Source organism: Podarcis pityusensis (genome assembly GCF_964106645.2).
Source record: "Podarcis pityusensis genome assembly, chromosome: 2".
In the NCBI taxonomy this organism is placed as follows: domain Eukaryota; kingdom Metazoa; phylum Chordata; class Lepidosauria; order Squamata; family Lacertidae; genus Podarcis; species Podarcis pityusensis.
This window is the reverse complement of record NC_138029.1, coordinates 56454160-56480361: the sequence shown is the minus strand read 5'-3', so window position 1 is coordinate 56480361 and position 26202 is coordinate 56454160. Positions and strand designations below refer to the sequence as shown.

General features: G+C 43.5%; 2 protein-coding genes across 7 annotated transcripts; one reads left to right on the top strand and one right to left on the bottom strand.

Moving 5' to 3' along the window:
- The first annotated feature begins 95 nt into the window (after positions 1 to 95).
- Positions 96 to 17832, top strand: RNF14 (ring finger protein 14). 5 transcript variants are annotated; one of them, XM_080997234.1, is made up of 9 exons: positions 96 to 234; positions 2070 to 2221; positions 3930 to 4092; positions 7029 to 7180; positions 8887 to 9393; positions 10081 to 10309; positions 11174 to 11346; positions 15573 to 15703; positions 16062 to 17832. In XM_080997234.1, the coding sequence occupies exons 3-9, from the start codon at positions 3939 to 3941 to the stop codon at positions 16111 to 16113; spliced, it is 1398 nt and encodes a 465-aa protein (XP_080853360.1). In that variant the 5' UTR covers positions 96 to 234; positions 2070 to 2221; positions 3930 to 3938; the 3' UTR covers positions 16114 to 17832. The 5 variants fall into 5 exon arrangements, with proteins under 5 accessions (XP_080853360.1, XP_080853363.1, XP_080853359.1 ...); XM_080997233.1 differs by having other exon boundaries at positions 121 to 258; XM_080997235.1 differs by lacking the exon at positions 96 to 234 and adding an exon at positions 280 to 461.
- On the bottom strand, positions 17819 to 26202 carry GNPDA1 (glucosamine-6-phosphate deaminase 1). 2 transcript variants are annotated; one of them, XM_080997266.1, is made up of 7 exons: positions 26050 to 26202; positions 22623 to 22752; positions 21721 to 21822; positions 20172 to 20354; positions 19451 to 19635; positions 18853 to 19027; positions 17819 to 18329 (listed from the first exon to the last, which is right to left on the bottom strand). In XM_080997266.1, the coding sequence occupies exons 2-7, from the start codon at positions 22744 to 22746 to the stop codon at positions 18232 to 18234; spliced, it is 867 nt and encodes a 288-aa protein (XP_080853392.1). In that variant the 5' UTR covers positions 22747 to 22752; positions 26050 to 26202; the 3' UTR covers positions 17819 to 18231. The 2 variants fall into 2 exon arrangements, with proteins under 2 accessions (XP_080853392.1, XP_080853391.1); XM_080997265.1 differs by lacking the exon at positions 26050 to 26202 and adding an exon at positions 25283 to 25425.

Genomic DNA, 26202 nt, shown 5'->3' with positions numbered 1-26202 from the left:
GGCGATCCCTCCCTCTCCCCCCCTCTCCCCGCTCAGCCGAACACGAACCCGGCTGCCGCTCCATTAACTTCCAACCCCTCCAAGAACTTTAAGATGGAGACCTCCACTCAAACCGGAAGCCGAGGGGCGCGCATGACCCGTAGGCCGCCAACCATGCGGCTTCTCTACCCTTCTCCTCTCTCTCTCCTTGCCGCTCTAGGAGTCGCACCCGGAAGCCGAGGGCCGGAGACTTAGGTGAGGGAGGGGCCGCATCGGCTGGTGAGTGACGGGTCGGGGCCGGGGTCCCCGCGCGCGCCTGCGAGGCGAGCGACGCCCCTGCTCTGCTCCTGGCGGCGCCTTCTGGGGGCTTCTGGCGAGGCTGGAGCGGCCACGGGAGCTGGCAGGGGGATTTGCCGATAGGAGAGGCACGCTGGCGCGGCTCCGGCGTTTCCTTGTGCACCGGCGGGGTCTGCCACGCCCAGGTTTCGTGACTCTTCGGGGTCTGGGCGGAAGCTAAGGGCAGTCTGTATTAGGAAACTAATCTGGAGTAGATGGTAGTCCCCGTCCCCCGCCGCCCAACAACAGGGAACTATTGGTGTATTTTCACTTTAAGGACGGGGAGGGAAGTTTAGAGCCTTCCCCCCCCCAAAAAAATTAAAAAAATAATCGCGCCACAAATTTGCAGGCTCTTGGGGGGATTCTCTAGGTAGGTTTCCTGAACACGGTGCTTCTGTTGTAGGAAAATGCAGTCCCCCCTCCCCACCAACAGTAAAGTCTAATCATTTGCACATCTGCTTCTTTTGTCCCCAGCTACTATAGCTGAAAGTCCTACATGCTGGCATTTTGAGTGTCACTGACACCAAAAGGATGCAGGTTCCTCGCCCCTTTCTCTGCATTTGTGCTATTTTTGTTTACTTCTCCCTTAATGCTTTAAGGACACGGGGCATCTAGCTCTTTAGAGCCATTGCAGTCAAGGGAACACTTTGCAGGATTATGCGAGAGTAGGGTTTGGCGATATATTGTCCCAAACCAGTTAGTAGTCAACATTGTGATAAGCATTTCATAATATATCCCGAATCACTGTGTTTTGTGTGTGCTTTGTAAAAAATCACGATGTGGGGAAAACTGAAGCTGGTCATTGCTTCTCTCCTGATTCCTGCTACCCCTGTTGCTGTTTCATAAAATAACAGTTTTATCAATATGGTAAAGGTAGTTAAAAATGTATCAGTTTTAGACTGCTAAGTAGTAGCAGTTTCCAGGACATGACTCCACTGGCCTCTACTTATTTTCATCATTTCAGACATTGTGATAGATCAGTATATCGCATGGTTGATATAGCACAATGTTGAAAACCAGTTGTCGCCCAGCCCTACGCAGTAGCTAAGGGAAGCTAAGGGTTTTTAGACACTGAGTAGGCATTTGTCAGGAATGCCTTGTTCTCCATTTTCTTCTGACATGGAGCAGGAGTTTGTAGTAGATTTTTGTTGTTGCCTTCTGTTACACCACTATTACTTTGATTTTTGTCTACACATTAAGGGTTATATCCAATGATGTCATCCCATTTGGGCAAGGACTTCTGCTTGCACAACAGAGCAACACCCCTCATGTGCTCCTCAAATCTGCTCTGGGGTTCACCTCAATCCTCCAGATCGTATTTTTTGGGTAGGGGCAAGAGGAAGGAAAGGGACAGCAAGGTTTGTTGCACATGCCAAAGTCATTGTGCAAATGGAACAACTTCATTGGATACAATCCCATCTTTTAACATAGTATATGCTCTGGAACGTGCTGTAGAGTTAAAAACTAGTCAGATTTATAGTGCACTTTTATATGTGCCTGCTCAGAAATAAGTCCCTTTAACTGCAATGGGAATTACTCCTACTAAATGGGTTTGCTGGTTTAGTAGGGTGGAGCCTTTCTAAATTCAGTAAACCCTGTTGTGGGACTGAAAGCATCCACCAGGAATTTTATATTTTAGCAGAGTAGAAGTAATGTTAGAATCATAGAATTGTATAGTTGGAAGGGACCATGAGTGTCAAATAGTCCAACCCCCTGAAATTCAGGATTCTTACTTTTTATTTCTTCTTCTGCAGAAAACAAGCACTAAGCATCACTGACCCTCTGTAGACCACTTAAGACACCAATGCCATTGTCTTCAGCAAGAAGTTGTATTCTTGTTGCCCTAGATATTCAGTGGATAAACAAGTTTGATGATCAGGTCTTACTGATGTGACTAACTAGAAAGGTACCAATTTCTTACGACATTCCTCTGCTAAAATGAAAATTGGCAACGTTACACATTGGGGTTGCTTTTGTATTATTGTGTGTAGCTTAAGAAATAACAATTATTTTAATAGAATAAAATGCATTTTCCATGTACCTTTAAGAAAAGATTTCTGTGCTGTCACCAGTGCGCATTTCACTTTATCAAGTATGAGGGGATATGTAAGCCCCAAGGAACTTACAAATTTAAAATCTGACACAAGAGTCACAACAGAGGAAGAGAGAAGTAGAGGCAGGTATAAACAGGGAAGTAATAGGAGGCTATATAAGTTACATGTGCTTAGACTTAGAAAACCATTGCTTTCTAGTCTTGCTTTCTTCATCCCTACTATTGTTGTAAGGGACACGGGTGGTGCCGTGGCCTCTTGGGCTTGCTGATCGGAAGGTCGGCGGTTCGAATCCCTGCGACGGAGTGAGGTCCCGTTGCTCTGTCCCAGCTCCTGCCAACCTAGCAGTTCGAAAGCACATCAAACTGCAAATGGATAAATAGGTACCGCTCCAGCGGGAAGGTAAACGGTGTTTCCATGCGCTCTGGCACTCATCATGGTCCTCCGTGTGCCAGAAGCGGTTTAGTCATGCTGGCCACATGACCCGGAAAACTGTCTGTGGACAAACACTGCCTCCCTCAGCCTGAAAGCGAGATGAGTGCCGCAACCCCATAGTCACCTTTGACTGGACTTAACCGTCCAGGGGTCCTTTACCTTTACCTTTTTACCTTATTGTTGTTCTACCACTTATTTCATTCCATTAGGTTCAGTATACAGGAGAGAGGAGAAAAGACAGTAGGAAGGCAGTTGAAGTTCAGAAGAGGTAACTGGCCACAGTGGTCCAGGAGGGAGAATTCCACTCATGAGACCTGTCAGTGGAAGCCCACAGAAGGACTTCTACTTGTGCACCCCTTCATGCACCCCCCCCATTTTGATTCTTGGGTGGGGTGAGAACCCTCCCCCCCCCACAAAAAAGTGTGCTGGTGGAGGTGAGGGGGGTTGTTCATTTGGCAAGCTGAATGCTTGCACTGATGGAACATTTGACATGAAGTTCAATTCCTCACATGGAAAGTGAATTTTGAGAAAGAGGTTGCTTGACCAATTAGCTGAAGGGAGAACGTCTAAGCTGGCTATAGTAATCCAACAGGCTAAGGCTCACAGTAAAACAACTGTGTAACAGAAGGAAAACATCTTTGTCAGCATACAGCATCCATAAATTTTAAAGAGATATCCCTAATTTTGTGGAAGCAGTGAAGTTTTACATGGCTGAACGCAGCATGCCTTAGCACAGGGTTGGGGAGCCTTCAGCCCACAGGCCAGGCTTGACCCAGCATGGGTTCCAGTTTTGTCCCTAAGACAATTTTCGTGAACCATGCCCACCTATCAATCAGATGACATCACCTTAATGGGTGGGTGACATCTGCTGCTGGGCAGGTTTGATGGGTACAGCCTAGAAATCCGTTTTTAACCCCCTTGCCCATTCAGTCCTGCTTTGTTGGTTACATGTGCTCGTTTCCTATGGCCAATCCTTCAGAAGCCAGGATTATCCGTGACGGCTCATTCTTTCTCGGTTCTGATCACCCTCAGATTGCCCTACGCATGATCTGAATTAATGCTGTAATAGACCATTCTTGTTACAGGAGTCTGCTTAATTTATACTGGGGATATGTTCATCATTCACAGGAACTGTAAATGTCTTCAGAGGACAAAGAAGCTCAGGAAGATGAGCTACTTGCTTTGGCAAGTATCTATGATGAAGATGAATTCAAGAGAGCGCAGGCTGTACAGGGAGGAGAAACTAGAATCTCTGTGGAATTGCCACCAGGCTTCACCATATGTATGAGTGGTGAGTCCATTTCTGTGGATACTTACCTTCTTTGAGTTTATTGCAATACTATCATATGTTCCAAGTGCTTTATTCAAGAAGTAGGGGCTGATTTGCACAGTGGCCTGATATGTTCATTCTTCACATGGTATTGCACAGGACCAAGCATTGGGATCACCTGCTCTCCCTACCTCCACCCCTATACTGGCGAATATATGGTGTGAGCAGATGGCCATGCCACATCCATGGATATATGATAGATGGGGGCAAATATGTGTAATACAGGTTAGATCATGCAGCACATTTTGTTGGTATAGGTCATGGGTAGGCAAACTAAGGCCCAATCGCCTTCTAAATCTGGCCCGCGGATGGTCCAGGAATCAGCATGTTTTTACATGAGTAGAATGTGTCCTTTTATTTAAAATGCACCTCTGGGTTATTTGTGGGGCCTGCCTGGTGTTTTTACATGAGTAGAATGTGTGCTTTTATTTAAAATGCACCTCTGGGTTATTTGTGGGGCATAGAAATTTGTTCACCCCCCCAAATTATAGTCCAATCCCCCACAAGGTCTGAGGGACAGTGCTGAAAAAGTTTGCTGACCCCGGGTATAGGTTGTGTGAGTGTTACATGTTGGGCCTAAAGGTGAACCAGCCCTAAAACATTTAGCTAACTGTAAATTCTATAAGGGGTAGGTGCATTGAATGTTTGCCAAGAAAGCTGTTCAGGTTATGTGAGATCCCAGTCTGCATGTATCACACATAATCACAGAGCTCGGTCTTCAAAATAAAATGACCTCCGTAGAGTGGGATTATTTGGGGACAAAATCTACATTGGGCTAAGGCAGTCGCTCCACCAGGGCAAGCATTTTGACTTGCCAGACGGATCAATCATCCTCCTTTGCACTGTTCTAGGGATTCTCCTGAAATCCCCTCCCCCATTTCAGGTTTTTTGGGAGGGGGAATGGAGGGGAAGCCCCATTGCACAAGCAGAAGTCCTTGCAGAAGGCTTCCGTTGATAGAACTCATTAGTTGAATCCCACCCTTGTTTTTGACTGCATATGGTTGTGCTGGTGTGATGCCAGCACAGAATGAGATGTTGCATTGACGCAGTATTGTGTTTCACCCTGCCTATATCTTAGCTGGCATGGCAGCTTAGAGGATTGAAGCTTACTTACACCTAAAGAACTGAACCTCACACTTCTTTTTTAAAAAAACTATGTGCTTTTCTATTAATTTTTCATTTGTGTAGTATCTTTCATCAGAGCTTCTTAGAAGAGTTCTTGAAATATTAATTGGTAGAAAGAGAGTTGTTGAAGCAACCCTCCTGTCTAATATTGCGTATAAGCATTGGCAATGATGTTTATGTTTATAAAACAGCTGCCGCTGACAGAACCATGCTATTTTTAAGATTGTGAGCTCAACAACTTTTTCCTATTGTTCTCTTCATTTGCAATGTTCTTTTTACAGAGCAAAAGAGGGAGGAACAATTTCCTAATAAGATATAGAAGATAGACACTGAACTTAAGCTCCCAGTTTTAAGTTTTCCATTACCTTATTTTGAAAGCTTTGTGGATTACTAGATATGGTTGGTATCATGTTGTTCCCTTCTGAAATATTTTATGCATACATTTATTTAGTTTGAAACCATGTGCACAACTAAATTGTCCCACCAGTATGAATGCACCTAACTGTATGGGATGACAGTGTTACTTAGGCTGACTTTGCTTGTCTGGCTTTTCTGTTTTGTTCATGGGCATCTAAACCAGGCTTCCTCAAACTCTGCCCTCCAGATGTTTTTGATCCCTAGCTAGGAGCACCAGTGGTCAGGGATGATGGGAATTGTAGTCTCAAAACATCTGGAGAGCCGAGTTTGAGAAAGCCTGATCTAAACCATTCTCCCTTTGGGGAATTCAGAGAAAGGAACAGGCTTTCCCCCTAAGCCTGGGGTAGCCAACATGGAGCCCTCCATCCCCCTCAGCCAGCACTGCCAGTTGTCCAGGATGATAACGTCTACAACATCCACAGGGCACCACATTAGCTACACCTGCTCTAATCACAGTGGTAGAAGAATTAAGAGGCTTCAACTATTGCTTAGAGCAGGGATGGGGAACAGAAAGCCAGAACTGGGAGTGGCCAGCCCAACACCTGACACCATACAATGTTAGGTGAGTCAAACTTCAAGCTGAGGATGCAAAGAAAAATTCTTCCTTTGCATCCCTGGCTTGAATTCTTTCTGGGGCTTCAAAGATTTTATTGTCAACATAAAAAGACACAAAATTTGAAAAGTGTCCACTTTGGGCTACAAAGGAAGAATCAGGAGCATACTTAGAGTCCACTCCAATTTTTCCTTTGCAGCTGCAGGTTGAATTCAACCCATAGCTGCAAAGGAAGATTCTTCCTTGAACTTTCCTGTGCCATATGACTCAGGAAAGGTGGGTATGGTTTGGCCAAAACAACCTGCTGGGCTTAATTTGGCCCACAAGACAAGAGTTTCCCTGTCACTGGTTTAGAGACATGTTATTTAGCTAAGGCCTGGTTCAGACATTGCAACAATTGCAGGCTCACATCCTCAGACATAGTTTCTTGCGATGTCTGCATTGGGCCAATGACTGTTACTGCTAACTACAGTTTGCCTCGGAACCACTATTGGAAGCTAGAACTTACCGAGTGGGTGTCTCATTATTTGGAGACAAAACATGGTTAGTGATAACCTTGCTTCTTGCTTAACAGCAAGCAATGGTTACTGTGAACCAGGAAGTGGAAGAGAGAATTTAAAAACATGTTTGAAGGAGGGACCATGCAATCCAAACACATCCCAGTAGAGTCCGTGTGAACTAGTTTTATAACAGAAATATTTCAGATGAAGGGAAACTTTATGAAACCATATCAAACAATTCTGTTAGGTAGTAGCACAGCTTGTTGCCTCTTCCTGACACTATCATATTTTTATTTTTTTAGGCAACCTGACAGAGAATCTCCAGAACAGCAAGTTTGAATGCAGAGTTTGTTTTTTGCCTCCGATTGTGCTGCATTTTGAATTCCCACCAGACTACCCGTCAACTTCCCCACCTGTCTTCACCCTCAGTAGCAAGTGGCTTTCTCAGACTCAGGTTTGATACAGATCTTTAACAATTCGTGTAGTTCACCAGAATGGTAATATTTCTTGTTAATGATTAATATCGTGGTTGGTTATTAATCTGGATGCAGCAACAAAAAACTACTTAGAAGAAGCTTAAGAGCTAGCTAGGAAGAATAATGTATTAATACTTCTTAGATGTATCTTTGTCATACATAAAGTCAGATGGTGTGAGTTTAAAACGTTTTTAATTGTTCTTAAAGCTGCTCTAAATCCTTCATGTCCAACGAGTACAGCAAAGTCCCCAGCCTTCTAGTTATCCAAACTCACTTTGTTCCCCATGCTTAGTTCCAAGTAAATAGTAATCCAGTTTATCAGAACACTGGATTTTCCAAAGGTTTTCTTACTCTATATTTAGGACCTAAGTCAGGAAATAAAGGGGTTTCAACATTTGACATCAATAACACTAAAAATGCTTCACGAAAGTGAGAGTTAGATGCTGTTGCCTTACATTAAAGAAATAGCTTTTATTTTAGATCTATAGTTGTTTATGAAAGAGTGAGAACGGCCTCGGTCCAGTATACCTGAAGGAGCGTCTCCACCTCCATCGTTCTACCCGGACACTGAGGTCCAGCACCGAGGGCCTTCTGGCGGTTCCCTCACTGCGAGAAGCCAAGTTACAGGGAACCAGGCAGAGGGCCTTCTCGGTAGTGGCGCCCTCCCTGTGGAACGCCCTCCCACCAGATGTCAAAGAGAACAACAACTACCAGACTTTTAGAAGACATCTGAAGGCAGCCCTGTTTAGGGAAGCTTTTAATGTTTGATGTATCATAGTATTTTAATATTCTTTTGGAAGCCGCCCAGAGTGGCTGGGGAAACCCAGCCAGATGGGCGGGGTATAAATAATAAATTATTATTATTATTATTATTATGAGAAAGGTATGTACATTTTGGTTTAGTTTATTCTATCATGAGAAAAGCGTGTGGGAGATATCCAATGTGAGTCATGATCAGAGTAGACATTGAAATCAGTGGAACTTAGCTCCATTAATTATTGCAGAAACAATAGTAGATTGCCAAACGAGACTCCTTTCTTCTTTACTAGAAGTCTTGCCAAATTCTCTCTAGCTTTCCAGCTTACATTTTACCAATGTAATGTGCTATTGGAATGAAGTTTTATGTTTTGACATTGTACACTGCCCTGGTATTTATTACATCTGGCATTTTATAAATAAAATATAAGTACAAAGGACACTTAATTGCTTCTGGAATTGCACGTATTTTACACCCTGTGCTGTGGCTGCTCTCAGGGAGACCTCTAAATTCTTACTGTATTATTAAGGCTGTAGCGCTAAGCTAGGAGCTTCTGTTCAACAGAATGCTCCATTGCACTACATTGAGTTCCAACCCCAGGAAGGAATTCAGCATGGTGCTATGGTAATCATTCTGTCAGTGCAAGCATTTCAGCTTTCCAGATAGAACAATCTGCTGTCTCCTCTCCCTGTTTGCTATTCTGGGGGTTCTTCTGACTCCCACCCCCACATAATCGGGGGCGGGGGAGAGAGAAAAGCCCTGTTTCGCTAGTGGAATTCCTTGTGTGGGCTTCTGCTAGTGGGACCCGTTACTTGAATCCAACCCCTAATCTTGAAATGTTATGCTTTCTTAAAAGATAAAGTACGATACAGATCTCGGGAAGTGTAGAAGATGCTCTCACATCCCTGCCGTTTGTTTTTCTTCTAGCTCTCTGCGCTTTGTAAGCATTTGGACAACTTATGGGAAGAAAACAGAGGCTGTGTGATCCTTTTTGCCTGGATGCAGTTTCTCAAGGAAGAAACACTTACATATCTGAACATCAGCTCGCCCTATGAGCCAAAGATATGTGACCAAGGACAAGAGCAAAGCCGGAAAGGCAAAGAGGATGGGGCAGGCGCCGCAGCCGCAGCCGTGCATGAAGAAGCCCTCGATGCAAGAGCCGTGCAGGATGTTGAGTCTCTGTCCAGCCTGATTAGAGAGATTCTGGACTTTGATCAGGCCCAAAGGCAAAAGTGCTTCAACAGTAAAATGTACACGTGCAATGTCTGCTTTTCTGAAAAGCTGGGAAGTGAATGTATGTACTTTATGGAATGCAGGCATGTGTACTGCAGGGCTTGCTTGAAGGACTATTTTGAAATTAAAATCAAAGATGGTGAGGTCCACTACTTGAATTGTCCAGAACCGAAATGTCCTTCCGTTGCTACTCCTGGGCAGGTAACAACAATCATTTCTATGGCAATCCATTAAAAAAAAAAAAGAGTTTGATTTTTTTGTTTTTAAGTGCAACCCCACAATAGATAGGCGTTAAACCCAAAGAGGAAAGCCTGGACTTCAGTGCAAAAGATTTGTGGCTGTAAAGGACTAGGATGGTAGTTTTGTGAAACAGATTTGCACTTAGACTAAGCACAAACTTAAATCCATGTTTCTAGTTTTCTGCAATGAGTTATTAGGTAGATGGCTGTTTGGAATGGGTGGAGCTTTTTGTGAATCTTTGATGCTGTCTTTGACTTGGTCTGGTACTGGAATAACTGTAACACATGTAGATAAGCTGTCTTGGGCACTGATTGCTCTCTCCTGTGATCTGCTAGCTGAAGTTTCTATGAAAAGGCAACAGGTCTAACTAGAAAGTAGTTGATGAATACCTCTGCAGTGTGTCTTTTGCTTCTCTTAGCAAAGCCATGACTGAATCTTGCTAGGCAAATAAAGCCAGTGCAGGCTCCTTTTTCCAGTAGTTGAAACTCACCAACACTATGAGTTGTATCCAATGGCAGTCAAACTCAGCATAGACCCATTGAAATGAATGGACGTGACTAACTTGGGTTCATTCATTTCAGTGGATCTACTCTTGAGTAGAATGTAGTTGGATCCAACCCTAAATTTTATTGATAACCTTCATTTTAGGTAAAAGAGTTGGTGGAAGAGGAACTCTTCGCACGTTACGACCGCCTGCTGCTCCAGTCAAGCTTGGATATGATGGCCGATGTGGTATATTGCCCACGACCATGTTGCCAAACACCTGTAATGCAGGAACCATCGGGCACGATGGGCATCTGCTCCAGGTGCAATTATGCCTTCTGTACGTTGTGTAAGATGACTTACCATGGCGTCTCCCGGTGTAAAGTCACTGCAGGTGAGTTGAACTCAACAAAAGTAGTATTTTAACTGTGAAATGTTTGGATGTTAAATGTATGTACTGTTCGCCTTTTGAGGTAGACACCTTTTTGATGATATTATTTCCGTAGGATCATTTAAGTGGAGTTCTCTGAAGGATATAATTTATTCTGTTGTCTTCTGCATAACATGTTCCTCCCACTGTTTCTGCTGTCTCTCCATTCACCCCATTAGAAGAAGTACTGCCTATAGTTTTGAGATTCTGTTGTGTACAGTCAGATGTGCACCAGAGTGGGGTGGGGAAACACTTTCCGGCCTGAAGGCTCCATTGCCAACCCTCCAAAGGCCACATGACAGTGGTTGACAGGGCTAGAGGCAGAAGAAGGTGGAACAAGAAATGTACATTTTACCTTCGTACAGTAGAGCAACTTTCTACACACACCACACACTCCTCTTTATCTTCTACCCAGGTAAGCCAGAAGCGTTTTCAGACACACTTGATCCAGGTAAAAATGGTCGGGGTGCAAAACAGGGCCATTGAGGGGCATTGCCTGGAGAAAGAGAGCAAAGCTTGGGGAGAGCCCTGATAGCCAGACAGAGAGGGCTGAAGGGCTGTAATCAACTCCCCAATTAACTCAGTGCTCTTCATAAGCCCTGAACTAATTATGTACATCAATAGTTTTGGAAATCAATTTCTGGTGGTGGAATTGATTCAGAACCCATTGATTGCCCGTGATTCAGCTGCTTGTTGATTGTTCCATATGGATTAAGCTGACCGGTAATGGCATTTGTTTTGTTTGAGAAGTGGAGTTGGGCACGTTTGTGAAGTACGGTTTTGCCAGACTTGACCAGCGCCTTCTGTTCATTCTATTGTTTCCCTCAGAGAAGTTAGCAGACCTGCGCAAGGAGTACCTTGAAGCAGACGAGGCCACACAGAAGTTTTTAGAGCAGCGCTACGGAAAAAGGGTGATTCAAAAGACACTGGAGGAAATGGACAGCAAAGAGTGGCTGGAAAAGAATTCCAAATCTTGTCCTTGCTGTGGGACTCCTATAGAGGTGAGAACAGGACAGAGGGGGAAATGCTTCAGAGAATCAAGGGCATTTGTTTTAAGGATACTAACACAGATTCTTATAGGCAAGTAACTTAGAACCTTGAGTGTTTCCTTCTTTAGCACCCATGCACAGTCTGTTTTGTGGGTAAAAGACTTAAACCAAAGCCAGATTTCCCTTGAAGCTTTGGTACTGGGGTTCAAAATAGCCTCCAGAAGATCAAAAGAGACTACGAGGCTCTGGGCAGGAAATTGAAGCAATTAAATGCACAAATTGTCATCTCATCTGTCCTCCCAGTTGAACGACGTGGCCCAGGGAGAGAGGGAAAAATAGTGGAAGTGAACAGCTGGCTTCGCAAATGGTGTAAACAGGAACGGTTTGGATTCTTAGATCACGGACTGCAGTTTCTTGAAGATGGACTTCTGGCAAGCGATGGGCTGCACCTCACAACGGTTGGGAGAAATGTTTTTGCCAAAAATCTCAGAAACCTCATCAGGAGGGCTTTAAACTGACTAATGTGGGGGAGGGAGACAGTGCTCCTGAAGGTAGGAGTCTATCAATTGATGAAGATGATCATCCAAATGTCATAGACCAAATGGAGCAAACAGCACGCAGACCTAGTGGTGGGAGGAAAAAATCCTTAAATAAGAGACACGGGGGAATGATTAATGGACTTCAATGTCTGTACACTAATGCGCAAAGCATGGGAAATAAACAAGATGCGCTTGAGCTCTTGGTACAGCAAACTAAATATGACATAATAGGCATCACTGAAACCTGGTGGGATAAGTCCCACGATTGGAATGTAATAATGGGGGGATACAATCTATTTCAGAGAAACAGACCAGACAAGAAAGGAGGAGGAGTGGCGTTATATGTCAGGGATGTGTATACCTGTGAAGAGATCCAGGATTTAGAACCTCAAAGCCAAAGTGAGAGCATTTGGGTCAAAATTAAGGGAGAGAAGAATAACAGTGACCTCATTGTGGGAGTTTACTGTAGATCCCCAAGCCAAACGGAGGACATAGATGATGCCTTCCTGGAACAGATGGCCAAGCATGCAAAAGGAAGGGAGATAGTAGTAATGGGGGACTTCAATTACCCGGATATTTGTTGGATGTCAAACTCAGCCAAGAGCATAAGGTCAAACAGATTCCTCACTGGCCTTGCAGACAACTTCATTGTCCAGAAAGTGGGAGAAGCAACAAGAGGAACAGCCATTTTAGATCTGGTCCTAACCAATGTTGATGACCTGGTTAGTGGGGTAGAAGTGGAAGGATCATTAGGCGCGAGTGATCATGCTCTTCTGAAGTTTACTATACAGCGGAAAGGAGCAGCCAAGCATACTAGGACTCAATTTCTTGACTTTAAGAAAGCCGACTTCATAAAACTTAGGGAAGTGCTGGGTGAGATCCCATGGACAGTAATACTAAAAGGAAAGGGAGTTCATGATGGCTGGGAGTTTGTTAAGAGGGAGATAGTAAAAGCACAACGTCAGGCAATACCAATGAGACGGAAACATGGAAGGTGCCTAAAGAAGCCAGGGTGGCTATCTAAAGAACTTTTAACTGAGTTAAGATTAAAAAAGGATGTGTACAAAAAATGGAAAAGGGGGGAAACCACCAAAGAGGAATTCAAACAAATAGCCAGCACGTGTAGACACAAAGTCAGAAAAGCTAAAGCACAGAATGAACTCAGGCTTGCTAGAGAGGTTAAAAGCAACAAAAAAGGCTTTTATGGGTATGTGCATAGCAAGAGGAAGAACAAAGAAATAGTGGGGTCACTCAGAGGAGAAGATGGTGAAATGCAAACGGGACACAGAAAGGGCTGAACTCCTCAATGCCTTCTTTGCCTCAGTCTTCTCCGATAAAGAAAACAATGCCCGACCTGAAGAATTTGGAGCAAATGATTCAGCAAAGGAAACACAGCCCAGAATAACTAAGGAGATAGTACAAGAATACTTGGCTAGTTTAGATGTATTCAAGTCTCCAGGGCCAGATGAACTGCATCCAAGAGTATTAAAAGAACTGGCAGATGTGATCTCAGAACCACTGGCAGTCATCTTTGAGAATTCCTGGAGAACAGGCGAAGTCCCGGCAGACTGGAGGAGGGCAAATGTTGTCCCTATTTTCAAAAAGGGGAAAAGAGAGGACCCAAATAATTACCGCCCAGTCAGTCTGACATCAATACCAGGGAAGATTCTGGAGCAGATCATTAAGCAAACAGTCTGTGAGCACCTAGAAAGGAATGCTGTGATCACCAATAGTCAGCATGGATTTCTGAAAAATAAGTCATGTCAGACTAACCTGATCTCGTTTTTTGACAGAATTACAAGCCTGGTAGATGAAGGGAACGCAGTGGATGTAGCCTACCTTGATTTCAGCAAGGCATTTGACAAGGTGCCCCATGATATTCTTGTAAAGAAGCTGGTAAAATGCGGTCTTGACTATGCTACCACTCAGTGGATTTGTAACTGGCTGACTGACCGAACCCAAAGGGTACTCATCAATGGTTCCTCTTCATCCTGGAGAAGAGTGACTAGTGGGGTGCCACAGGGTTCTGTCTTGGGCCCAGTCTTATTCAACATCTTTATCAACGACTTGGATGATGGACTCAGGGGCATCCTGATCAAATTTGCAGATGACACCAAACTGGGAGGGGTGGCTAACACCCCAGAGGACAGGATCACACTTCAAAACGACCTTGACAGATTAGAGAACTGGGCAAAAACAAACAAGATGAATTTTAACAGGGAGAAATGTAAAGTATTGCACTTGGGCAAAAAAAATGAGAGGCACAAATACAAGATGGGTGACACCTGGCTTGAGAGCAGTACATGTGAAAAGGATCTAGGAGTCTTGGTTGACCACAAACTCGACATGAGCCAACAGTGTGACGCGGCAGCTAAAAAAGCCAATGCAATTCTGGGCTGCATCAATAGGAGTATAGCATCTAGATCAAGGGAAGTAATAGTGCCACTGTATTCTGCTCTGGTCAGACCTCACCTGGAGTACTGTGTCAAGTTCTGGGCACCACAGTTCAAGAAGGACACTGACAAACTGGAACGTGTCCAGAGGAGGGCAACCAAAATGGTCAAAGGCCTGGAAACGATGCCTTATGAGGAACGGCTAAGGGAGCTGGGCATGTTTAGCCCGGAGAAGAGGAGGTTAAGGGGTGATATGATAGCCATGTTCAAATATATAAAAGGATGTCACATAGAGGAGGGAGAAAGGTTGTTTTCTGCTGCTCCAGAGAAGCGGACACGGAGCAATGGATCCAAACTACAAGAAAGAAGATTCCACCTAAACATTAGGAAGAACTTCCTGACAGTAAGAGCTGTTTGACAGTGGAATTTGCTGCCAAGGAGTGTGGTGGAGTCTCCTTCTTTGGAGGTCTTTAAGCAGAGGCTTGACAACCATATGTCAGGAGTGCTCTGATGGTGTTTCCTGCTTGGCAGGGGGTTGGACTCGATGGCCCTTGTGGTCTCTTCCAACTCTATGATTCTATGAAAAGCTGGAACACACACAAACTTAGAAAATTGGCTTTTGTAGTTTTTAAGGGACATGATGTACCCAGGAAGGCAGAAGGAGAGGAAGGATGTCCCCTTCTATTGGCATTAGGACAAGGGCGCTTGGAAGTGTAACTCTGAAGGGAAACTATAATTCCCATTATGCGGGAAGCCATGCACTTCAAATGTGTGTTGGGTGTATTTTAAACATGTGGTGTAGATCTGCCCTAAGGCCTGAATTCAGACTTAGTCATGTTTAGAGTAGGCCCATTGGAATCAGTGGGGGTTAGGCTAGTTATGACTAATTTGAATCCCACTGATTTCCATGTGTCTACTCTAAGCATGCCCAAGTCTGGATTCAACCTAGACAAATTTAAACAGCATAAGTATAGAATAGACCCTGCTTTGTCAGATGCATGGTGTGTTCTTCTAAGTTGTGTGTCTGTGTACATCTGGGGCGAGAAGAATTGCAAGCTGTTTGTACATGTGTTTTTCTCTCTGTGCAATATACTAACACAGACACCCCCTGTGGAAAGATCTTAAACTGAAATCCTGTGTGATTGTGTGTGAGAGAGAGCAGAGTTAACTCCTTTTCCCTAGAAAGGAATCAGCAAGTTTCATATTTTTGAATGTGCTGTGATTACAGCACTGATGACTGTGGCATAAGACATAATTGATCCTTGAAGTTGTTTGCCTTTGTGTCTTTCTTTCTCTCCACTGTCAGAAGTTGGATGGCTGCAACAAGATGACATGCACTGCTTGTACACAGTACTTCTGTTGGCTTTGTATGGGTTCTCTGTCAAGAGGAAATCCATATATGCACTTTAATGATCCAGCATCTCCCTGTTTTAACCGGTATGTATACTTCTGCAATGCTGAAACTGTAAAGTTACATCAACTGCATTTGGGGCCAGTTTATTTGGATCAGCAGGAGCTGAAACCTAGAAGGATTTCAGTGCAGATTATCATCTCGTCAGCCTTCTCCCTGACATGCTCTCTTTTGGCGACCAGGCTTTATATACGAGTTTTGTTTGTGCTGAGAACATGCTGCCTAAAGTGTTGGAATCCAAAGATGTGCTTTTTCAGCACGTCTGTATGAATGGGTCCTTCAGTAGGAGCTGAAGGAAGTTGAACCTCAGAGTGCATGTCTTGTTACGTATAGGTCCGTTTGGATGGTTTCCTGATTCAAGAGTTGCTTTCTTGTGTGTTTCAGGCTATTTCGAGGTGGGGAAGATGATGGCAACTTCTGGGAGGAGGAGGGCTAGTCTGTACCCAGATCCCAAAGCGAAAGAAATCAAAGAAAAATGAAGTTGTGCCACCCATGCTGTGTTCAAGATTGTACTTAAACATTGGCACTTGAGAACAGTATGCATATGCACTGAAAGAGTATGCTTATGGACCTTTTTTTTTTTTTTTTTTTTTTTTGGTCATCACTAAAAGTCTTCAAACTGGGGCTGGGGAACCATTTCCAGGAAGGGGGCTGGAACTTACCCCACAGGCCACTTTGATAGGTGGGCGGGGCTGCCCGCCTGTCACTCAACTGGCATCAAGTGTGGTGCAGGTGGGTGTGACTGGGGGTGGAAATGGCCTGTAGGCCAGAGGTAATCTATTCCACTTTAAATTCACAAGCTGATTTGAAATCCTACGTAATTTTCAGATCCTTGCACCTTGAAAAATTAGAGCAAACTCACTAGAATGCCAGTTCTTGCAAATGTCTCTGCTGCCACTGAAACAAGTGGAAAGTGATTATTGTTAATTACCCATACTAAGGAGATAGTGGCATTATAAATGTGCATTGCTATAAAATCAGGGATTCCTTAATGGTTCTTATGCTAGAACAGCAACTCATTCATGCTAGAATCTATTCCAGCAGGAGTGGAGATCCTCTCTGGCTTATGAACCTGAGAGCATGATTTCTTTGATTTTTACCTTTCATTCATCACCTCCTGAAACACTTTCCAACACTGAGGTTATTTGAACTTTTGGGACTCTTCCCATATTCATTTCTGAATCTGGCCTTCCACACAGCATATAGATATTTGCCATCCTACTAGCTCACCCTACTGAAGGTCAACAGGTGCTATAAAATAGCTTCATATAAATATTAAAATTACATACAAATTCACCTTCACCATCACACTTGCCTCTAGATAATATAGTTTACGGCTAAATGATGCACTGGCACAATAAGTCCTCAAACTATTGCCAGAATGCTAGTTTTAGGATTGTGTGAGAGTGGCGGCAGCCTCTGCCGGACAACCAGGTTGCCTCAAGTACTTGCAAAATGGGGAACAAGTGTCCTTGTCTCTGGAGACGGCTTTGCAGTTAGTCAAGGAGGTGTTTATTTCTCCTGCAGAGAGAGATGTATACCCTGGAGATGCACTAAAAATCTTCATTATCCCAAAAGATGGAATTAAAGAAGAAACGGTTCCATTGTGAAGAGACTAAACCAGTGCACTATACATTTAAAGAATTTTGGTGTGCAACCTTAATTTTCACACAGGCTATATGCTGCTAGTATGGTATTTGATGTAATAAAAAAAGGAACCAAAACAGAAAACAAACAAAAACTATTTACTATGCTGCATCCCCAGAAGCTGTAGTTTGTCTTCCCCATGCAGGTGCCCTCCAGCTGTTTTGGATTATTACTCAGTTCTGGCTGGGGCTGATGGGTTTTAGCTCAAAACATTGGAGGCCAGGTTGGGGAAGACTACTCCAGGCAGTAATAGTAAGGAGAGTTCAAGAGCAGGCTGGTCACTGGCATGGGCAATGTTTTGGCACCGTGGAGGACTTAGAAGTGGGGGAATTATATAGTCATTGTATATGATGCACTACAGAATTGTGGAAACTTTAAAAAATTGTGTGGCTTGCAATTCTTGCTTTCTCTGATTATGTTTCCTTAGTTCCCAGTCAGCCCCCAACAATGTTTCAATCCATCTTTCCAAATCCCACAGAATAAATACAACTTGATTGTTTTGGGAAAATGTACGGATTTTAATGTAAAAAAAAAATTAGTAGCAAAAGCTCCACATTTTCACGTTCCATTCTTGGTTACAGATCATCTTTTTGTTATGCAAACAGATAACATGTTCAGATTTCCTTCTCGGTAACCCTTAAGTTATACAGTGCTCTGTTAAGGAGAATAGACAGCCTCTGTTTTCTCATTTGGTCTTTAAAAAGGGGGCAAAATGACAGGTAGCTTTGCAGCTGAACAATGCTTGGTGTAGCTGCATCCGTTGCTACTACCTCACCATTGAGAAAATGATATTTTCCAATAATGTGTTTTGCTGTCGACCGTTCCCAAGATACAAAGGCAGGGTGCTTTCAACCAGCTCCATGTGAGTTTAAGGACTGCATAACCAGTTGCTCCAAATCGTAAGAGGCTAGTCACTATATGGCTTCTTGGACTGCCTTTTTTCTCCTCCCATTTCTTTCATACTGTATAGTGGATCCACAAGTTTGTTGTGAACAAGCATCAAACCTGAATTAATTGATACAAAACAGCAGACACTTAGTTCTAATGCAGATATTAGAGGAGTCCCTCAATAAAACTGGCAGTAGCTTCAAAGGAAATATTTCACATTCTGCCTAAACTTACAGTCACTACTAAAATAGCTTGGTGTGGTTACCAGTTGAAATGTTTTCAGTTCAGAGTAGTATACTGTACACCACTTAGAGCTTTAAAAACTATAAGCTGCACTCCTCAACATTTCTAAAAAAGAGTAGCAGCAAGTAAAGGGAAAATAATTAGTGACTCCCCAGTGAGGTAATAGCTTTGCAAATTGGAGAATGTACCCAAACCTGCATTGCATGTTATGGTCTCAGAAGATTCTCCTTGTATTTAAGGCTCCCAAAAGATAAAACAGGTGAGCAGTGAGCAGTACTTAGCAACCCAGGGGGAGTTCTTGTAAAGTCCTTTTGAGTTACCATATTTCACTTCCGTGTTTTAACGGCTGTTTACACACAAGGTGACCATCTCTTGTCCTCATTACCAAGCTTCTTACCTTGAAAGTACTTCACAGTTTTTACTTTAAGTTCCAGCGTGGCATCTTCATCGCATACAAAGACAGTGCGGGGATGTTGCTGAAAGGCAGACACTGTCCACATGTGATTTACTCCTTCCTCAATAGCCTTGTACAAAGCAAATGCCTTATGGGCTCCTGTGATTAGAATCATAACCTGAATTGTAAGACACAACAGGGAACACGGTTAGGCTTAGGGCTTTTGTCACCTTCCGAGATAAGAAAAATGTTCCTTGCTACTCTCTAATATGTACAGATTTTAGGGTGGAGAAGGAGATGAGAGAGGGACGTGATTTAGAAAACCAACATTTTACAAATAAAGTAAGGGACAAAAGTTAGAGGATACTACCAATATTTGAGAGTGTCTGCCAAAAAGGGGCAGAGAGAGCAAAGTAGCAACTAGAGCTATCAACATTGGAATATTCATCATAGTCAGTGTGACGTTGATTTCCACTCTAAGATTCCAACTACCATCAGCCCCCGTCAGTATTGCTAATATGGACGATAGAAGCTGGTAGTCCAGCAACTTCCGGAGGCCACAGGTTCCCTATCCCTGAAATTAAGGTACTGTTGTGCTAACCTCTCTGGCATCCATGACTGTACCCACTCCAACTGTAAGTGCCATTGTGGGCACTTTGGAGAGGTCTCCATCAAAGAATCTGGCATTAGCCAATATCGTGTCCATAGCTAAGGTCTTGACTCTGGTTCTAGACACCAGGCTTGAGCCTGGCTCATTGAAGGCAATATGACCATCTGGGCCAATACCTGTAATGGAGACAGTTCACGTTTAGAATCTAGCGAAAAGAAAGGAAACATCAAGAATACAAGAAAGTGATTCAGGATTAGGTGCTTATTGGGCTCAAGAAAACTTAACATGGAAGTTGCAAGTCGGCTTTAGCTCATAAACCATCCTGTGAAAATTTACTTGCCCCTGATAAACATTTAGGAAAAGCATCTTCTCCAATATCCCAGGACCTGACAAAGTCACTAAAAAAAGGAATGGCTTTATCTACAGGGTAAACAGAAATAATGAAACTAGACTGCTACAGCAGTCTTCAGTTAACTGACACTATCTGCCTCTTCCGTACATGTGTGTACACCACTTGGTATCTTATCCCTTGATGGTTCATCACTCTGGTTTGCAGCATAAAATGAACTACTTTCGCTACAAAGCACATGCTCTGAGGTAGACACAAAAAGCCGTTGTGGCAATTTGCTGATCTACGAAGGTCATTTCACCACCTGCAAGTCACTGAGGGATGGCCACGCATGTTCAGACCTTGCCCCCTCTCAATGTTCACCTCCAACAAAGAGTTCGATTCCTCCAGCCTCTTTGATTTTTCTTTCAAAAGCCTCACACTCTGCTTCTAGGTTAGCTGCATTTCCATCCAGAATGTGTGTGTTTTCAGAGGAGATGTCAATGTGCTTGAAGAAGTTGTTCCACATGAAGGAGTGGTAGCTTTCTGGGTGATCCCTTGGAAGACCTGACAAGAACACAAGGTTAGCTCAGGGCTATATATTCCTGCATTTCTGTGAAATGAATGCAGCGGCAGCAGCCCAATGTTCTCCTGTAGTATCCAGCAGGGGGGAAAGTTGCATATTTTATTGTTGGTTTTGCAGATGAGTTTCTCTCCAGGTGAGCTTCACACTCCACAGATATTATGTCACTACTTGACGACCCACGCTCCTCCTCACCCATTACACAGCAGTCTAAAGTTCACTCTCTATGGACCCATGATAAAAAAGTGTGGCCAAACAGAACAGAACAAATCTTTGGAGCTTGTTTTCTAATTCACAGCAAGCAGGGATTGTGGGGAAGTGTTCGTCTACATTACACACACTAAATTCTTGCTTCCTCCCCCAAAGGCTAAGTTTAAAAACATGGAGAAGCAATTTAATGAATATTCCTTTTATATATATTTTGGGTGCTTTGTCAGCTTGACTGAAAGCAACAGCAATGTGAAACAAACAGACCCCTGCCCACCAAAAAACAGAATGCTGAACTAACCATGTTTGGAGATAAGCAGGAATGGATTTTTGAATGAAAGGACCATGAGCCCTGGTACTAAAAACAAAGCCCTTTGCTCAGTAGCTACTCAGAGGCACCTGGATCTTTAATTGGACATGTATGTATGGAACTTTACAGTGGTACCTCTGATTACGAACAATTTGTTCCGGAGGTCCGTTCTTAAGCTGAAACTGTTCTTATCCTGAGGCATGCTTTCGCTAATAGGGCCTCCCACTGCACGTGTGCCTCTGGTGCGGGATTTCCGTTCGCTTCCTGGGGCAAAGTTTGCAACCAGGAGCAGCTACTTCTGGGTTAGCGGAGCTCATAACCTGAAGCGTTCGTAACCAGAGATACCACTGTATGTCTTTTACACCTACAGTAGCTCAGATTGGTGGATCTTGAGGTTTTAGTAAAACAACAACAACAACAACAACAAAACAGATCCTGCAAGCCCAAAGTCTGCCCTCCCCTGTTTTGCTGTGCTTCATTCTTTGCTACTAGAGTATGCTATTTGATAGTCCACTCTTCGTTTCTGAAAGACAGTTCTTAGGTTTTCAGCATTCATACATTATCTCAGTAATCCTCACAACCATCCTTGCAAGGTGGGCCGTTATTATTGTCCTCGTATTGCAGATAGGGGGAAAAGGCTGGGAGAGAGTGACTTGCTGCTAAGTGGCGAGATGCGAACCAGCCATTTCCTGGTTCATAAGCTCAGTTCCTGAATCACTGCAATACTGTATAGAAATAAACCCTTATTGAGTTGATCACAGTAAATAAATGCTGTGGGCAAAGAATAGCAATTATTTCTCCCCCCTGCAGTTCTCAACAAAAAAGTGACTCACCCACATACTCATCCATATTGAAAGTTTTCACATACTTGAAAGAAAGATCTCCATTCTTGCAATATTCTATCAGTTTTTTGTAGCATCCTAACGGAGTACTTCCTGGAGATTAATAAAAAAAAAAAAAGCCTTGCACAGTCAGGGAGATCTAAATCTGGACCACAGAAATGGTAAGCAGCATGCATTTGACTAGAAATCACTGTGTGTGCTACTACAGAACAGCAGCTCAGATACCTGTGGGGCTGCTCAGTTCTAGCTCCACCTGATTCATTCTAATCAGTACTTCCATCAAGGTCTCCAAGACCATATGGGCACCCCAGCTCCAAAACACATTTTCTTGAAAGTGTTTTCTGTCAATAGTACTGGAAGAGTCTCTTAAGTGCTGGCATGCAGAGAAAATGATTTCAATCTGTGCATATACAGTGGGGTAGTACACGAATCAGGAATTTGGGGATGGTGTATGACGCAACACAAATAAGCCAATTAAGTGACAGAATCCTCATCACATGATCTAACAGAGTCCATAGTCTGTACATTCCAAGGAAGATGCTATCCCCCACCATCATTGCACCCCATCTTCCAGTTCTACATAGCCCATAGGATTTTGAGGCTGATTTGGGGTTATGTAAAACTGGGAATAATATGTGTAGCATGTGAGGGTAGTGGAGCAGTCGCACAACTGAAAAGTGTTTAAAAAGGAAGTTTCCATGGATCTTGATTTAAAAGTAGTTTCCCAAAATAGAGATACCCTCAGAATAGTCACTTCTCATAAAGAATGGCCTATATAAAAAAGAATGTCTATTATATAGGCTGAGTCCTCCAGCTGACTAATAGCAAAGTAAATTAGGGTTGGAAAACTGAGGTAAGAGCCCTTCCATCACAAAGCCAGGCTTGTCACTTACCAGTGGGAAGTCCAAGGGTGAAATATTTGCTTGGACCAGGACTAAACTGGATGATCCGATTCCTAATGTACTTTGCTGCCCATTCACTGGCTTGAGCATAGTTCTCTAGAATGATGAGTTTCATGCTAACCTGCAAATTTGAAAGAAAGGTTTGATTAACTGATTGCTAATAGGTGGCAAGCTATCAGCAGCATCACCACCTATCATTCCCTCCTGAAGCCAACAGCACTTCTTCTGCTTGGATGCATTTGGCCTGCTAGCCTAAAACTGCTCCCAGGTAAAAACAGTAATAAGAGTATTTTTAGGAAAGAAAATGCAGCTTATACAGAGTCTAAGGAGGGCAAACGAGATCAGCTTGGAACAGTGATCCTGAAGGATCAGACACAAAAGTGGTTTCTCTCCTGCAGGTCAACAACAGTACACTGTGAGGGGCTGTAGCTCACTGGCTGAGGAAATATATGCAAAAGGTCCCTGGTTCAACCCCGGCATCTCCAGTAACGGCACTCAAGTAACAGGGATGGACAAACCTCTGGTCCAGATCCTGCAGAGCTGCCATTGCCAGTACAGATGACAGCATAAGACAGATTAAAATTGCAGAGTTTTGAAAAACTAAAAAATAGAGCGCGAGATTGGCTCCATTATTACCAAATAATGGAGGCGTACAATTTGGATAAAAAAATTGGCTTCCAGGTGGAAAAATCAAAATTGGAAACAGAACTGTTAGATCCCAAAACTAAGAACTTGTCAAGAATGTATAACTTGCTGTTGAAATGGAATACTCAGGATGAAACGGTGAAATCAACTATGATTAAATGGGCACAAGATGTAGGACATAATATTATGATGGCTGACTGGGAACAGTTATGGACCACAGGTATGAAGTTTACGGCATGTAACGCCTTAAGAGAGAATATAATGAAAATGATTTACAGGTGGTACATGACACCAGTCAAGCTTGCAAAAATATATCATTTGCCCGATAATAAATGTTGGAAATGTAAAGAGACTGAAGGCACATTTTTTCACCTTTGGTGGACGTGCCCAAGGATTAAGACATTCTGGGAGATGATTTATAATGAAATGAAAAAGGTATTTAAATATACCTTTCTGAAGAAACCAGAGGCCTTTCTCCTGGGCATGGTCGGCCCATTGGTGCCAAAAAAGGATAGAACTTTTTTTATGTATGCCACAACAGCAGCAAGAATACTCATTGCGAAGTATTGGAAGACACAAGATCTACCCACCCAGGAAGAATGGCAGATGAAGGTGATGGACTACATGGAACTGGCGGAAATGACTGGCAGAATCCGAGACCAGGGAGAAGAGTTGGTGGAAGAAGATTGGAAGAAATTTAAAGTTTATTTACAGAAACATTGTAAAATTAAGGAATGTTAGAAGGATGTTGGAATGAAATAATGCGGTTTTAGCAGAAATGCTATAAAGCATTAAGAAAAAATAGATTGCTAAATGGTGAAGGAGGGAAAGTAAAGTTACATTATATTAAGATAAAATAGAGGACAAAAACTGGGAAAGATGGAAAGGATTTGCTGAAATTGCTAATTGAACTGGAATACAAAAAAGGGAGGTGTGAGGAGGTCAAGGAAATAAGCAAATGAAAGATAAGTTATGGGAAGATTCATTGTATTTTTTCTTTTTTTTCTTTCTTTTCTTGTTTCTTTTTTATTATTGTGATGTGATGTTTTATATTTCTTAAATATGCTGTTTTTTAATTTTTTCTTTTTGTAACTCTTTAAAATTCAATAAATATTATTTAAAAAAAAAAGTACACATGACAGCATAGCATGTACTGCAAGATCAGCAGTGGATGAATCTACTCAGCTGATGCTCTTCTTTCATCAAAGCCTTGGGTTATTCCATTTCATGCCTCACTCCACTCACTTCCTCCCCTTTTCCTCTGAAGTCTAGACTCTAGTCCTGTGATGCCTCAGACACCTGCACTTCTTCCTTGCTGCCAAGTGTTTCTACAACATCTACACTCATCTTTTAGCTCCGATTTCTGCCTCTCCTCCTCCTGTGTTTCTCCCCTGCTACTGTAACATACACATTTGGCACAAGTTGGGTGGGTTGTAAGCCAGCGCACAGGGTTTGCTCTTTTCAGATTCATTTGTGTACTATGTCGAGTGTTGAGTAGATTAGATCAACAGAAGAGAAGTGGAGGCAGAAGAGGGCATGAAAGAAACAATGTTCATGCAAAGTTCACTGGTAAAAAAAATCCCATCGGGCATAGACTGTGATGGTCCAAGAAAAGCTTTGCAGAAGAAGTAGGTTTTGAAATAACAATAGCAATTATTATTTGTTTGTACCTCGCCCATTTGACTGGGTTGCCCCACTCACTCTGGTCCAGCATATATAAAAACATAATAAATAGCACCAGAGGGGTGATCTGAAAGGGAAAAGTGGTTTGCTAGATGATGAAAGGATCTCCAAATAACCCAATGAGAAGGGCAAGTGAAACAAAGGTGTTCCAAACTTTTATAAAGAGCCTGCTAAATCAGGCCATCCTGTTTTCACAGTGGCTAACTGGATGCCAGTGGGAAGCCTGAAAGCCAAACCCAAGTACAAAAGCACCCTCCCTACTTGTGATTCTCAGTAACTGGTATTCAGAGGCATAGGCCTCCAACCGTGGAGATAGAACATACCCAGCGTGAACAGTAGGCACCATGAGCAAAGACCCGGACCTGGATATTTTCCCAGTACAATTCCCACCTGATGTTGTGAGTGTGTTTATATAACACACACACATTCATATACCCTCTAGTGCACTGAGCAGAAGGCAGTAAGCAACAGGTTGCACGGGCACTTTTAGATCCACTAACACAAAAGCGGCTAACAACACCTAGGGAAGAGTGCATATCTGTCCCCCACATTATATCGATTGATCAGAAACACGGCCAAGTCTTAGTTCCTGATTCATAGCCATCAACCCAGGTTACGTGTAAGTGTGTCAAACTTAGAAAGCCCTCTTTCCCCTTTCTCTCTCCACCCCCCCCCCCCGATCGCGAGGCGGATGAGCAGTTTAAAAGGAATGTTGCTAGGACGCATAGCGGAAGCCACTGCAGGAGGGAAGTAACCTTTAACTCCTACCTGCATGCCATGGGCTCAGAGATCAGAGACCAAACCGCGGGAAAGGGAACTTTATTTTAGAGCACTAGATGGAGAAGAGACGACGAGGAGGGAGACAGACAGACAGACAGACACACGCAAAAGGACCCCTCTGTACCAGCCACGCAAGGCAGCCGCGTCCGGCAAGAGACCCAGGTCCTGCAACAGGTACCGATCTTCCGGTGCGGAACACGCCTCGACACGTCATTCAGCGCGTCCACACATGCAGGAACAGGCAACACCCCGGATCCGCATCCTGGATCGCTGCCCACACCGAACGCCGGGCATATTTCCTCCCACTTACCGTTCCGCTACAGCCCCGACTTCTCCAGTTTACTCCTGACCCGCCTCCTCGTTGAGCCTAGGCGGTCATGTGAACGGCGGTGGGTCACGTGGAGAGAAGAGCCGAGCCAAGAGCAGAAGCTCCGCCCCCGGCCCCCTCCCCTTCGAGCGCTCG